The sequence below is a fragment of the Electrophorus electricus genome, chromosome 4 (genome assembly GCF_041902795.1).
Source record: "Electrophorus electricus isolate QZ-2024a chromosome 4, ASM4190279v1, whole genome shotgun sequence".
Classification (NCBI taxonomy): Eukaryota; Metazoa; Chordata; class Actinopteri; order Gymnotiformes; family Gymnotidae; genus Electrophorus; species Electrophorus electricus.
Genome location: NC_137500.1, coordinates 2,603,376 through 2,618,833, shown reverse-complemented (window position 1 = coordinate 2,618,833; position 15,458 = coordinate 2,603,376). Strand labels below are relative to the sequence as shown.

Here is a 15,458-nt window from a genome sequence, read left to right as displayed (position 1 = left end):
TGACCTATATATTACATTATATTATAAAGTTTATAGTTCTCTAGTATGGTTGGTTCTGTTAAATATGGTTATGTAAGAGGTATTCAGTGGAGGCATTACTTCAGAGAGAGACCACAGAGAGTATTTGGTAGACATGTATTAATACAGAGAGGCCACATAGAGTATTTGGTAGATGTGTATTAATACAGAGAGGCCACAGAGAGTTTGGTAGATGTGTATTAATACAGGGAGGTCACTTTGCATGTGCAGCACCTGCTTCAGTGCTCTGGGAGTGTTTATAGTCCTGTGAGTTTAACACTTCATGACTGAGAGCTGCCTGCCCCAGAAACTTCACCCACAGCAACCATGACTTTGATCCCCATCTTCATCTGGACGCTGGTCCTCTGGACTCAAGGTAGGATTTAAATAAGTTGAACGAATTAAATGAGATAAAATAACTTAAAGTCAGTGAATGATTAAGTATTTTAATAATAGTTAGACATAATATCTTTCTTATTCCTGCATTTTATTTCATTCTGAATCCAGAGGTCAGGCCATTGTTATTCTCTCATGTTCTGTCATGATTCATACTGACTTCATATTTGTTGTTTTTTTTTCCAGAATCCATGTGTCAGGTGACTGTGACTCAGACTCCTGCAGTGAAATCTGCTCTTCCAGGAGACACAGTCACCATCAGCTGTAGGACCAGCCACAGAGTGGATGATGGTGTTGATCTATCTTGGTACCTTCAGAAACCTGGAGAAGCTCCTAAACTCCTGATCTACTATGCTACTAACTTACAGTCTGGAATTCCAGCTCGTTTCAGTGGTAGTGGATCTGGATCTGACTTCACTCTGACCATCAGAGGAGTCCAGACTGAAGATGCAGGAGATTATTATTGTCTGGGTGAATTTTACATTAGTGGTAGCTATACGTTCACACAGTGTTAGAGAGTCGTACAAAAACCTCCCTCAGTCAGACTGCACAGAGACTGCACTGCTGCAACTGGGCCCTACTGCAGGTGTAGAGCAGGAGGATGTGACACAGCACAATGACACACTCTGTGGAGGAGAGGAAACACAATTCTGATTCAATTCTAAATAGACTTATGAGAGTTTATGAGCTACAACTGCCCAGGAAATCTGGAGAAGCTCCTAAACTCTAAGAATCTCTTTTTTTTTTTAACAGATAATCTCTCTATTTCTGCCAGAGCAGGTGAAGATGAAGCACTACTGGTATAATAACAACAACATGTGGAATTTATCTAGTGCTTATCAAGACCCCACAGAGGCACACACCCAGTGCATGTAACATCAGAAACCGGTCACAACACTGCAGTACTGAGTCCTTTGGTATCTTGGGGCAGTTGTTCTTATAATAGAGCAGGTAGTTATTAGTGGAGAGAAATCTCTACTAGTAGCATGACTGCTAAATCAGTATCAGTCATCTTCAGGAGGTTCTGTCCTGTTTAGAGGTGATGTAAGCACACACTACAGCACTAATCACCATGTCTGTGCCTTCATCTGATTATTCTCAGCTACTGTGAAACATTTCTCCCAACAAATACAGTTCATGTTCATTATAAATGTTTATTACCAACAATCAAAGGTGTAAAAGTAAAGATATTTAGGGGGTAATGTTTAATAATCTTACTATAATTTACTAAATGCCACCAGCCAAAGAACATTCAGTAAAATCTTCTATCTCACACTAAAACTTTTGCTTTGGTGTGAAGGACATGCCTGTGTCATAAATGCACTGTATGACTCAAATAATATAAAACATACCAAACATTAAGCAGTTATTTACTGTTACATTTATTACATTTAGCTTGAAGCTTTATTTTAAACAGATACCAGAGGCCTGGGGCATAAAGTTTCTATTATAAAATCTATTGGGAAAATATAGTAGGACTGTGGGTTTTTAATAAAAGGTTGGATGTTTTTTTAATATAAAACCTGTACTTTCTTTTGCAATAAAAAACAACTTTATTACCTTCTAAGGGACCCATAAAAATATTTTATTAAAACAGCCCAGCGTGTGTTAAAAAGTGATATGCGGTTAGTTTCAGGCATAAATTTACAAACAATGATAATATTATGGTATATGGAGAGGACCAAAGATGTTTTAGCACCCACTCCATGACGTTCCAAAAATATACTGACTTACACATTACAGTTTCTAGTGAATTAAACTTATGTTGAGTCATCTTATTTCCTGGTTCCTTAACAAACTTTACCAAGAGTGGTCAAATAGCAACATTATCAAAGTTTAATCCTATAACTCAAAACACACACGGACTTCTGCAGTACAGACAATTAGCACATTAAAGGCATTTCTTGTTATGTGCAATGTTGGCAAAGAATCTTTAATTAAGAAACTATAATGTTGTTTGTTCACATTTTTTATTTCATTTTGACCAATAAACAGAGGAACATTTGAGTAATAAACACAGACTATCTAAAAGACAGCACATTAATGAGTGAGAGGAGAACACTTCAGTACACATGTGGGAGTTTCACGCCTCAGCACACTGCTCTCTACTCAGTGTCTGTGTGACAGGAGACTGGGAGTCCTTGGTGGCCTCACAGGTCACTGTCTTCTTCAGCCACTCCTCCTTCTGGAGGGTCAGGGTGCTGCTCCAGCTGTAGAGGCCGTCCTTCTGCAGAAGCCCGGAGCTCTGGCTCACCCCCGAGCTCCAGCTGCTACCAGCCACCTTCCAACTCAGCTTCCAGTCTGAGGGGAAGCCCTTGTTGGCCAGACACACGAGTGTGACCTTCTCCTGCTGCAGCTGTACACTGGAGGGGGGCAGGACCGTGAGGGTGGGCGGGGCGTCACCTAGGAGACACAACACGGTCTACAGCTCAGACAGGCAGGAACCGTTAGCAGGAAAATCAGTTGTGTTTCACTTCCTCTTTTATTATTTATATTATTTTATTTATATATGTATGTATTACATCAACAACCTTTATTTTCAATGTTATTTTTCCTGAACATCAGAACCTAGGATATTTAATTAATGAAACAATCAAATCAATATAACTTATAGTCATACATAGATTAAAATGAAAGTATATTTAACAGACGGTGATTGTTCAGTATGCGAGTATTTCGATTAAAGTGCTTCGCATCAACAACCTCCAGTCAGGGACAAACGCTTATGCTTATGAAAATAAACCCAGTAGGCAGAATAAAGGTTTGCTAGCGAATATTGCTGAAACATTTATGCTTTTACTAAAAAAACGATAATAATGTGGGTCGATTTACACTAAAAGCTCGCAACACCACTGTAACGGTTAGGATAAACGCGCTAATAAATTCACCTTTAATGCGCTTTAATAAAGAGACCTTTATTACAAACAATACCTACTTAAAACTGTGATTTACTTTGAATAAAAAGTGAAGTTCTTCTTACGTCCAGTGTCCTCCACACTAACTTCGTTTAAGGTCCGTACATAAACCTGCTCTAAACACACTGTCGTCTCTTCTCTTTACAGCGCCGTAGTTTAGCTTCAGAGTTAGTGAACGATACAAACCCAAAGACACTTTTTTCTTTTCTTTTTTGTAATAAAAAAGTTATCAAAGATACTACATACATAAAATATACAATTAGAAATACAGCTAAATAAAGATATAAAAAATAAAGGCAGAAACTAAATTAAAAGAAACTAAAGAAACCAAAGATTTTGAATAAGGGCTGATAGTTACTTAAATCCAGCAGAGTTTTGTGCCTCTAAAAGTGTGCGTGTGTGCATGAACCTGTGTTTCACAGAACTGAATTCGGTGATCCCTTTAAACTATTTCAGACTTATATCGTTAATGTTTCTGCGTTAGATATTTGTAGAATCATAACACTTGGTTACCAAATTTGTGTTTTTGGATATATTTTTCATATTTTTGTACACTAATAACATTTAATGCAACATCCAAGTCAAGACAATTTATTTAAAGACGTACACAAGTGTGTGTTCTAGATGTATAATACAGGAATTTGAGTATTTGTAACAGCCAACGTTTTGATCCTTCAGTATGGGAGTATTGTATTTCTGCCTTTTAAAATAAACCCAGCATGCAGATAAAAGCTTGTTGAGAGATATTTCTGAAACATGTATGTTTTTACTACTGAACGACATTTAAGAAACTCTTCATCGGTATAAAGTAAAAGGTCTATAAGGACATAGCAGCGGTTATGATATAGGAAGATACTTAACGTCACAATTAGTCTATAAAAGAGTACGAGTAGTTTACAAAACCACCGTGCATACTGACGCAACGTTACATGTGTGGATAGTTGTGAAGAAAATTTAAAGTCTACTTACGTCCAACTGATAGTTTTGTTCCGCCACCGAAAGTCCACCACAGAGCTACAATCTCGTTTACTGTCCGTACAAAAACCTCCTGATCTAAACACGCCGCTCTCGCCACTATTTACCGCATAATATGTAGCTTCGATATTAATGCTTTAGAAAACACATAAAGGGCTTACCCAAAAGCTTTTTAGATTTTTAAAATAATAAAATAAAATACACACATATATTCTATTATTAGATAAATTACGTCGTAATAGCTGTTGCCCCGTAAACCACATTAAATGCAACCGCAACAAGTTTTTAAGTCTGCATTATTATCAAACATCAAACATGTCGATTATGATTTCAGAAAATACCAACTTTTGTATAAGCAGTGAAAGTTACTTACGTCCAATTGAGAGTTTTGTGCCGCCACCAAAAGTGTACCACAGTGATACGAAGTCGTTCAGTGGTCGTACAAAAACCTCCTAACCTAAAGAAGCCGCTCTCTCTCTTTGCGTTTTAGAAAGCCTTTTTCAAAACAATAATGAACTGCTACAATTTTTACTTTTTAAGATATGCAAGAAAATATCTAGGCATTAAAAATAAATTAACAAATTTTCTTGCAGCTCATATTTGCTCGTTTTTCGAATGTTAAAATTAATCTTAATTGGTATTATCGAAATAACTGTACATTAAAATGTTTATGGAAAATTAATATAAAATAACCTTTTGATTCAATTCTTTTGGACGTGTCAATATAACTTTACAGAATCAATGATCGATGCTGAGAAAAGTAGGAGGACTAATGAAAGCGTTCTATCTGAACATTCCTTGTAAATGTACTGTGAATTTCTGCTACATAACCGAATAATGATCCAATAAAATGTTTGTATATTTAATGCCTTGTTTTTGTTTGGCAGCATCTTCAGTACAATCAAATATGAAACCAGACAAAGAATCAACAAAAACAGTCACAGAGAGTGACACTGTAAACAAACAAAAATTAAGATGCATTGAACAATGTGAGACTGCCCTCCACTGGTTTTTGACAAAACACTACAACGATCTGAACGTCCAGACTGCCTGAGTCATTGTATTAAGAACTTGATCAGGAAAAGTAGCATACATTGAAAATACTCAATTTTGCTCTAATATAAGTAAATGAAAATATAATTAAGAAGCTTAAAACTGAATTTAAGAAAAATATGCAAAAACAGAGGCAATGCCCTGAGACTTCAGTGGGTTAAACATATTATCCAAGTATACAAGCTGATCCAGGATCAGTGTATCTGGTTGTAAATGCAGTCCTGTTACCCCACAGAAAACCAGTGAAGTCCCTCGGAAACAGGAGTGTTTTTACTGTCACGAAAGAGGGCACTTGATAGCTGCATGTCCAGCTTTGATGCATAAAAATATACGAAATGTAAATGTGGTCAGTGTGTTTTTGTTTATTGTTTGCTTATTGTCATTTAATTCATCATTTAATCATCTGTCACTGCCCCTATTTAGACTGCGTCGTAACATCTGTTTCAGCAACACGCAACTCCATGTGCTTCAGAACCCTGGACAGCTCCCAGAACAGAGCTAATGAGACCCAGGTGAGGCTCATCACAGAGACACTCCTGAACTCACCCAATCCACTGATCTCCAATCAGCCCAGAGCCAGATGAAGAGCCAGCTGTACTGAGGGAGGAACTGCAGTTGTCTCACACATTGCTCATCTTCTCAGAGGCAGAGAGCCAGTGATCTCCAAATGTGCAGAGAACTGAATGAAGAGCCACATTTACAAAACACATCAGACTCTTACCCACACCTGGCCAAATATATAGAGTTTTCCTGATATATTCTTCTGTGTTTACTGTTTGTCCTACAATGTATTGAACAGAAATAGCAAAGGTCACATTGCACACCAGAGACCAATAGAAAGAAACAATAAATACTGTTACGACCCCGTCTAGGCTGGGAGGGTTTTGAGTATTACTACAGTAGAAATGAGTAATGGAATGAATAACCAGACAAAGATGACAGCAAACATCTAGTGTATTTAAATGTTTTTGGTGTTTAAAGACAAGAAACTGGTTCAATCGCATCAGGAGTGACCAAGGCCAACACAACAAACAAAAGCACACTAGAAACAAAACGACGACCGACTAAGCTAACAAAAAGAAACTGACACTGACTACACCGTTAGAACAAAGATAAAGCCACACCCAAACACAATGGCAGCCCTCCCTGCCACCAGTGTGTAACTATGGACAGGACAAGACATACATACAAGATACAAGAAACTATATTATCCAGCAATCAACCAAAGGGGCAAAACCAACCGTAAATCAAGGGGAAAATCCAAAGTCATACACAAACACAAGCTCAAAAATGTAGCAACAAGTCAAAACCAACAACACCAAAAAAAAACAGGGTCGTAAAATGAGCCAATTCCAAAATCTTAGAATATTACACAACAGTCTTGACTCATTAATATTTATTCTCCTAAAATTTGCATACACCAGCCCACATTCTAGCCCAGGAGACATTACCATCGACCTGCACAGTTAAAGCTTCAGCAGTTCTGCAGGTGTTGTGAAGAACAAAACAATGACAACAGACCAACTATGAAAATGGCAGATTACATACAGAAATGTACCATTCCAGGCTGTGAAGATGATGTCACACCCTTCTCAAGGAACCACACTGTTAATGGGCTTTGTTGTTTTCATATTTAACAGGATTCCAGACAACTTTAATTCAAATTTGTTTGTTTACTCTGCAGATTTTACTCCAGAGAATTTTCCAAGCATTTACGTATTATATTTTCATTTTTGTCATTTAAAAATATAAATGTGTGAGTGAATTACAAAAGTGTCAGTACAATATGCAGCAGCGTCACTCGGTGTCTGACACTGAAGAGAGAGGCAGTTCCAGTTTTATTGGCATCATGATCTCAAGCACAACCTGTGAGCAGCCGGCCCTGCTGTGTGATTCTTTTACACATTTTGTTGCTTTAAGTCAGATCATCTTAAATAGACAGTTTCATAGTGAGCTGACAACTTTAATTACTTCATGTTGTTGTCGAGATCAAAAGCGAGTAGCTAATATTAGTAATGTTAAAATAGTAAAAAATAGCAGTTAAATAGTAATGTCCATCTATCTTATTTACACAGAGGTTCAATTTATTTTCCTGCCATTTAAAGCTGTCATTTAAATCCACAATAGAAGATGATTCCTTGTCAATTCCTGTCAGGTAAATTTTAATTCATATTTCATCAACAAGACAACTCAGAAGATAACTAATTTGGTTGTTAAAAATATCAACTCTGTAGCTAACTACAGCTAATCAGAGCAAAGCTCTTTAAAATATTCATGAGCCCATCAGTAAAGGGAAAACAGAATGTCTCATTCTTGGGCCACAGTGTGAGAGGGGGCACTTAGAGCTGTAATGTTCATCCTGGGAGGGAGGGGAGAGGAAACTTTGCATGTACAGAACCTGCAGTGCTCTGGGAGTGTTTATAGTCCTGTGAGTTTAACACTTCATGACTGAGAGCTGCCTGCCCCAGCAACTTCACCCACAACAACCATGCCTTTGATCCCCATCTTCATCTGCACACTGGCCCTCTGGACTCAAGGTAACTCATTGCTTTACCTCTGTGGTGAACTATCAATGTGACACAAGTCTGCTACTCTTATTTAAAATGCATTATACACAGTGTTACTTTTATTTTGTAGAACTATCAGCGCATTTAAATGTTAACTCTTTTAACACTTTTGCAGTGATGTAAGCCTACTAATTTTATTCATATTTTATAAAAATAATAGCCTATGCAATGTGTGAAAATCTATTCTCTCTCCAGAATGCAGAGGTCAGGTTACTGTGACTCAGACTCCTGCAGTGAAAGCTGCTCTTCCAGGAGACACAGTCACCATCAAATGTAAAACAAACTCCAAAGTTTACTTTGGTGGAACTTCCTATGCACTGGCCTGGTATCAGAGGAAACATGGAGAGAGTCCTAAACTGCTGATAAATTGGGATAGGTTTCTAGAGTCAGGAACTCCAGCTCGTTTCAGTGGCAGTGAATCTGGACCTGGAACTGACTTTACTCTGACCATCAGTGGAGTCCAGACTGAAGATGCAGGAGATTATTACTGTCAGAGTTACCATTATATCAGTAGTGCACACCTGTTCACACAGTGTTAGAGAGTCGTACAAAAACCTCCCTCAGTCAGACTGCACAGAGACTGCACTGCTGCAGCTGGGACCTACTGCAGGTGTGGAGGGGGAGGATGTGATACAGCACAATAACACACTCTGTGGAGGAGAGGAACCACAGCACACTGACTCACTACTGAACACACTGACTCAGTACTGAACACACTTAACTCTGAAGAATCATAAAGCCATAATATTCACAGTTTTCCAGGTCCCCTTATCAGCACATTACTTGTAGCTAAGATGTTTTGTTAATAATAATTGAATATTTGTAGAATATTTAAATGACCATTAATTCTGAACCTGTTGGGTATCTGAAACTCTAACACGTATAGCTTGATATTGTTTGTTATTGTTTGTTTCACATTTCTAGGTATCAGCACTGATACCTGTATTCTACAGCATTCTAGTTCATTGGTATATTGGACTCTACTGTACTGTACTAGGATGTGCTCTATGAGTAAATGACAAAGCACTTTTGTAAGTTGCTCTGGATAAGAGCATCTGCCAACTGTCAGACATATAAATGTAAATGTCTGTGTGTGTGTGTGTGTGTGTGTGTGTGTGTGTGTGTGTGTGTGCGTAAATGTGTGTGTATGTGTGTGTGTGTGTGTGTGTGTGTGTGTGTGTGTGTGTGTGTGTGTGTGTGTGTGTGCGCGCGCACATGTGAGTGCTAGAGCACTGAAAACACTGAACAACATAAAACACATAACCTCAAGGACTGAAGAACACTGGTATAGCGGATCCCATTTTACACTGCCTGCCACTACACAGTCTGGCCACAGGAGGGGGAGAAATCAGCACATCTGCTCTCCTCATCCCAGAAACACACACTAATTGTTATTCTCCAGTAGCTCTCTCAAAGCCAACAAAAAAGTCCCACTAGCAGCACCCCCAGCCATCAGAGCACTGTGGTCCAGTCCAAGAGCTCCACTAGCAGTACCCCTGACTGCCTGAGCACTGTGGTACATTCCTAGAGCTGTGCAATAGAGCTTCCTTCCCTCTGTCCACTGTGCTGGAACAACCTGAGAGCTGACAGTAACAATGACAACTCTAGCAGATGCATGAGACCATGATGCTTACACCAAAGTCAGTTTGATCCTGAACTGTGTGTGAAGCACCTGGTTATAGAACTCTCTCTCACATGTGTGTGTGTGTGTGTGTGTGTGTGTGTGTGTGTGTGTGTGTGTGTGTGTGTGTGTGTGTGTGTGCAAATCACCTTGTTGAAGAACTCTTAAGTAGCATGTGTATGTGTGTGAAGCACCTGGTTAAACAGCTCTACTAGCGTGTGTGTGTGTGTGTCACCTGGTTAAACAGCTCTACTAGCATGTGTGTGTGTATATGTATGTGTATCACCTGGTTAAACAGCTCTACTAGCATGTGTGTGTATCACCTGGTTAAACAGCTCTACTAGCATGTGTGTGTGTGTGTGTGTGTGTGTGTATCACCTGGTTAAAGAGCTCTACAAACATGTATATGTGTGTTTCAGCAGTGTGTGTACTTTAAAACCTGATTAAAGAGCTCTCACTAGCATATACATCTGTAAAGCACATTTATGGCATGTACTTACAGAAAGGTGTTGGTTGTGATATTTACATTACTTGTAAAACCCTCAAAGCAAAACTAAAAAGTAACTGTCAGACAACAAACCTGTCTGAATTGGATGTGTTTGGGGGAAGTGGCAGATATGGAAAATTATGCAAATTAGATTTTTCCTCTATTCATTGCCTTATAATAAATTGCAACAAAAACCTACAGTTGTACCGGTGAGCGGTAAGGAGGCGGACGCAGGTGCGGAGAAGAGCGAGATTTATTAAGGGCAAATCCAGAGTCATAGTTGTAAGGGTAGTCCAAGGTCAAAGAGCCAACACAGAGATTTCAGGGATACATGATAAATAAACCAAGGGCTAGGATAACAAAACAGGCTAACATATATGAAAGCTTTGAAACACAGACGGGCTTTCTTATATATCCAAATATTCAAACATCCAAACACATAAACACAATGAACAGGGAAAACAAAGGGAATCAGACAGGGTTTAAAAATATGCACCTAACAAGGTAGAAACGAGGGACAGGTGTAAGCAATAAAAACAGGGGCAGAGAAAACAAAACTAAGGAATGGAACTAAAATACACAAGACAGGGAAAACATGGAAAATGGAAGCTTGGAGAGACTAACCAAGACAGTACCCCCACCCCCCAAAAGCGCACAACACTGGGGTGCGCAAAAACAGGAACCACCAAAACAAAACAAAACAAAAAAACAAAACAGGACTATGATGAGAGACGAACAGGAACAGAACAGGCCAGACAGAGAGCAGGGACGGGATCCAGATGAGACACAGGAACAGACAGGCCAGAATAAGGCACAGAATACGGGACACGACGAGGAGCAGGTTCTGGAACAGAAGACCCAACAGAAGCAGACAAGTGAACATACACAGAAACAGGAGACACAAACAGAAACCAGGCCAACAGGAGCAAAAAGGATAGGAAAAGAACCTGGAGCAGAAGCAGGAACCGACACAGAAGCTGAAGGAACAGGAGCTGAAACAACAGAAGTAGCAGCAGGAGCAGACGCGGAAGCAGAACCAACAACACAAACTGACTGAGGATGAAAAAAGTGCCAGAAGGGAAGATGAGGATTACAAAAACACAAAACAGACCAGGTCAGGGACAAAGGGACAGGCACGAAAACAGACACGGGCACCGAAACGGACACACGGATGGGCACAGGGACAGAAACAAATGGAGACACAGGAATCGGAATGGGCACACAAACGTACACAGGGACAGAGAACACAACAGCAGCAAAAACAAAACCAGGCAATGGAGAAGGCAAAAACGATGGGGCAGCAGGAGCAGGTAACAACGGAGAAACAGGGGGCATGCGGGGAACAGGAGACACAGGCCAAGGTGGGATGGGCAGGGAATATGAGGCCTGTGAATCAGGAGGCAGGTCTACAGACTTGGACGAGACTGGTAACTTGGCAGTGGCAGCCTTTTGGGGCACAGGTGTGCTTTGAGGAGCAACCACTGGGACAGGCCTGGCACAAGGCACAGGGACAGGCAGAGTGGATTCTTCCACTCCAGGAACAGGAACCAGTGGGTCTGGGAGCACGGCTGCGGCAATCAGTGGTCCAGGGGGTCCGGTGGCGTGGCAGTGTCGTTGAGTGGTGGTGGTTCCGGGGGGTCCGGAGGTGTGGCTGAGGTGGGTCTGGGAGGTCCGGGTTGGCAGCGATGGCAGGTCCAACAGGTCCAGATGCTTGGCCACAGGAACAGACCTGGTAACAGAACAGGTGGCATCCACTATGCTAGGAACCAGATCAGGACAGGCGACATCTCTCACTCCGGGAACAGGAATTGGATAAGGATGGGCAGCGTCTCTCACACTGGGAACCAGATCAGGATGGGCAGCTGGGAATAGGATCAGACTGGGTGGCTTGCGGGATAGCCACAGATACAGGTTGGGTGAACCTGGAGGAGCACACAGATACAGAACCTTCTTGGCAGTTCTCAAGGCACATATGGACTATGGAGAGCTTGCATTTGCGCTTGAGCACCCACCGAGTGATGTTAGACAGGTTATCTGTGCATTCACTCTGCCTGCTCACGTCCTGTGCTACAGGCTGCTCCCTCCTGCAGAACTGGTCAAGATGGGTAGACTCTTGGCACTTACCTGGGATCTCTTTGTTGTCAAAATACATGGAATCCTGTTTTTTCCACGACGAGATGCCCGTGTAACCACAGCACCAGGGGATTTGCAGTCTCTGGTTTGGTGGCACTGAGACATAAACTCAGACTGCGTAGAAACAGCCGGAGTTTTGTCATAGCAGAACAACCACCTCCCAGAGTCTCACTCTTGAGCCAATAAACCAGATGAAATGTAAAACATAACACGAGGTGACGAGACCTTCCAAAGACTAAATATAAACACAGAATTTAAATACAAAGACTAACTAGAACTAACAAACTATAGGTGAAGGCAATATCAGGCATAGATACCAACAAGGGGGCTGAACAGAATGAAACCAAAACAAGGAAGCATGAGGAAGCATCTGTAAAGAATCATAAAGCAAAAATGCACACAGCACTGCAGGTCCACTTCTGTGTTCCTGCCAGGACATGCCCATGTCACCAGAGCACCCCTTGTGGTGATAAATAAAAATGTCAGCTATCAAATCAAAAAGGCAATAAAGGTCTGACCCAACCAGTGTCCTTCCTGTTACATCCCAGCCATTTCACACTAAGAGAGAACTTTCCTACCCCCGTTAACCAAACATTCTGGTAAATTAAATGGGCATGAGTCTGTTGTCAGTGAAGTCACAGAACCTCTCCTTTAGTGACGTTATGGAGTATGGAGTTATGGAAACTGTGTCATCCCATCAGATTAAAGAAGATTTTAGAATACCAGATGATCTTCCAGACTGAGTTATCTTCTGTTTATTTTGATGGTACATAGATGTGTGTGTGTGATGTGTATCAGTTTGGTTGAATATTTATTCTGTGTTCTTTGTGTAGTCATAAGAATACAAATCGCATAATCAGATCATACACAGACAACAGGCATATTGGCTCCCTGCATTTTATTCAGTCTTTGACAGACTAAGAAACCTCTACTCACACTGTCCCTGAGCTCCGGTCTGTTAAATAGTGTAATACATCTGAATCATTCTTCAGGGATAAAATAAAAATAAAAAATCAAACAGATCAGCAACACTACTCTCCCAAACAAGACAACACAAACTCCCTCAAAATATGAAGGTTTTATGTCTCATGGTTTTACTGAGGCTTAAGGCAAGATTTCTGTAACTAAAGTGCATTTTCAGATAAGATATTTGAATATTCCATACATAGTATGGGATCCATGTGCTGCATTAAAGCCGGCCTGCCGTGTTTTCAGTATGGGGCCCGTGTGCTGGATCAAAGCCGGCCTGCCGTGTTTTCAGTATGGTGTCCATGTGCTGGATTAAAGCCGGTTTGCAGTGTTTTCAGTATAGCCGGTTTGCAGTGTTTTCACTATGGGGTCCGTGTGCTAGATTAAATATGGTCTGCAGTATTTTCAGTCCAATCGAGTGCCACAATGTGCAGCACTACACGAGCGATGGGGATGCTGTTCACCCTCTGTGGGCTGGTTCTTCTACAGTGGTCAGAACCCATTCTGTCACCTCCGAACTGTTCACTGTACAGCCAACCAGCACGCCCTGTGGGCAGTACCCATGTTCTGAGCCAGTGAAAGCGCTATACCATTCAACAGAATCAGTTTCAGATCATTAAAGAATGTTACTGAAGCCAAACAGATTTAATATATATTGTTTCGCATCAATAAACCGCCTTAAAAATGTCTCTATTGTTCTAACTATGGTCTAACTACAGTAGATATAGAGTACCACTGTTCGACGATTTCTCTTCTTTTCTGTTCCATAGACAGTGTGTGCATGTGTGTGTGTGTGTGTGTGTGTGTGTGTGTGTGTGTGTGTGTGTGTGTGATTAATTCCTATACAACTCTGAAACGGAAATAATCTCTTAGACCATTTCAAGCCCTTCTCCCTAAAAAATAACTTTAAAGATGTCTATTATGGTCTATTTAAATTAAATTGGGGGAGAAGTTGTGTGTGTATATGTGTGTGTGTGTGTGTGTGTGTATGTAGATTAATTTGTGTAGAAAGAGGTCACTTTGTATGTGCAGCTTCTGCTTCAGTAATGTTAGTTACTAGCATTGCTAACTAAATAGTAATGACCACCTACCTTATTTACGCAGAGGTTCATTTTATTTTCCTGCCTGTGTTTCATTCAAAGAAGCCTGTGCTGTTATTTAAATCTGCAGTAGAAGATGATTCTGTCAATTCCTCTGTCAGGTTAATTTTTATTTCATTTTTCATCAACCAGACAACTCAGAAGATAACTAATTTGGTTGTTAAAAATATCAATTACTACAGCCAATCAGAGCAAAGCTCATTGAAATATTCATGAGCCCATCAAAAAAGGCAAAACAGAATGTTTCATTCTTGGGCCACAGGGTGAGAGGGGGCACTTAGAGCTGTAATGTTCATACTGGGAGGGAGGGGAGAGGAAACTTTGCATGTGCTGCACCTGCTTCAGTGCTCTGGGAGTGTTTATAGTCCTGTGAGTTTAACACTTCATGACTGAGAGCTGCCTGCCCCAGCAACTTCACCCACAGCAACCATGACTTTGATCCCCATCTTCATCTGCACATTGCTCCTCTGGACTCAAGGTAACTCACTGCTTTACCTCTGTGATGAACTATCCATGTGACACACGTCTACTACTCTTATTTAAAATGCACTATTCACTGATTTAGAGTAACTAAACAAAAGTATCTCTACAGATAAACTTTGCCTTTTTATGATTTTATTTATTTCTTCCCCAGGATCCAGAGGTCAGGTAACAGTGACTCAGGATTCAGTGAAATCTGCTCTTCCAGGAGACACAGTCACCATCAACTGTAGAACAAACCCTGCAGTGTATTATGACAGCAGCTATGGCCATCGTTTAGCCTGGTACCTGCAGAAACCTGGAGAAGCTCCTAAACTCCTGATCTACGGGGCTACTAACTTACATTCAGGAACTCCAGCTCGTTTCAGTGGTAGTGGATCTGGATCTGACTTCACTCTGACCATCAGAGGAGTCCAGACTGAAGATGCAGGAGATTATTACTGTCAGAGTTTCCATTATATCAGTAGTACACGCCTATTCACACAGTGTTGGAGAGTCGTACAAAAACCTCCCTCAGTCAGACTGCACAGAGACTGCACTGCTGCAGCTGGGACCTACTGCAGGTGTTGAGGGGGAGGATGTGATACAGCACAATGACACACTCTGTGGAGGAGAGATGCCCCATCACACTCACTCACTACTGAACAACACACATCTATAGAAAATCATTCTTCTAGGAACCACAACACACTGACTCACAACAGTACAATGTTAAAATTGAATTTTCTTTTGGATGTGTTTGGT

At 40.7% G+C, this 15,458-nt stretch overlaps 1 long non-coding RNA gene and 4 gene segments (V, D, J or C); 2 read left to right on the top strand and 3 right to left on the bottom strand.

Annotated features, from left to right (window-relative positions):
• Positions 1-15,458, top strand: part of LOC113568144 (Ig kappa chain V-III region MOPC 63-like) — a 230,176-nt gene that overhangs the window by 80,199 nt on the left and 134,519 nt on the right.
• LOC113568146 (Ig kappa chain V region Mem5-like) overlaps positions 1-15,458 on the bottom strand; it is a 256,254-nt gene that overhangs the window by 134,769 nt on the left and 106,027 nt on the right.
• LOC145657398 (Ig kappa chain V-III region MOPC 63-like) overlaps positions 1-15,458 on the bottom strand; it is a 274,055-nt gene that overhangs the window by 180,118 nt on the left and 78,479 nt on the right.
• On the top strand, positions 184-1,970 carry LOC145657405 (uncharacterized). The gene is made up of 2 exons (XR_014123038.1): positions 184-394; positions 601-1,970. It is a non-coding gene; the product is annotated as an uncharacterized LOC145657405 (long non-coding RNA).
• Positions 2,368-15,458, bottom strand: part of LOC113568143 (Ig kappa chain V region Mem5-like) — a 125,925-nt gene continuing 112,834 nt past the window's right edge. Inside the window, 1 exon segment of the V gene segment in view lies at positions 2,368-2,817. Coding sequence covers positions 2,498-2,817 — 320 coding nt within the window.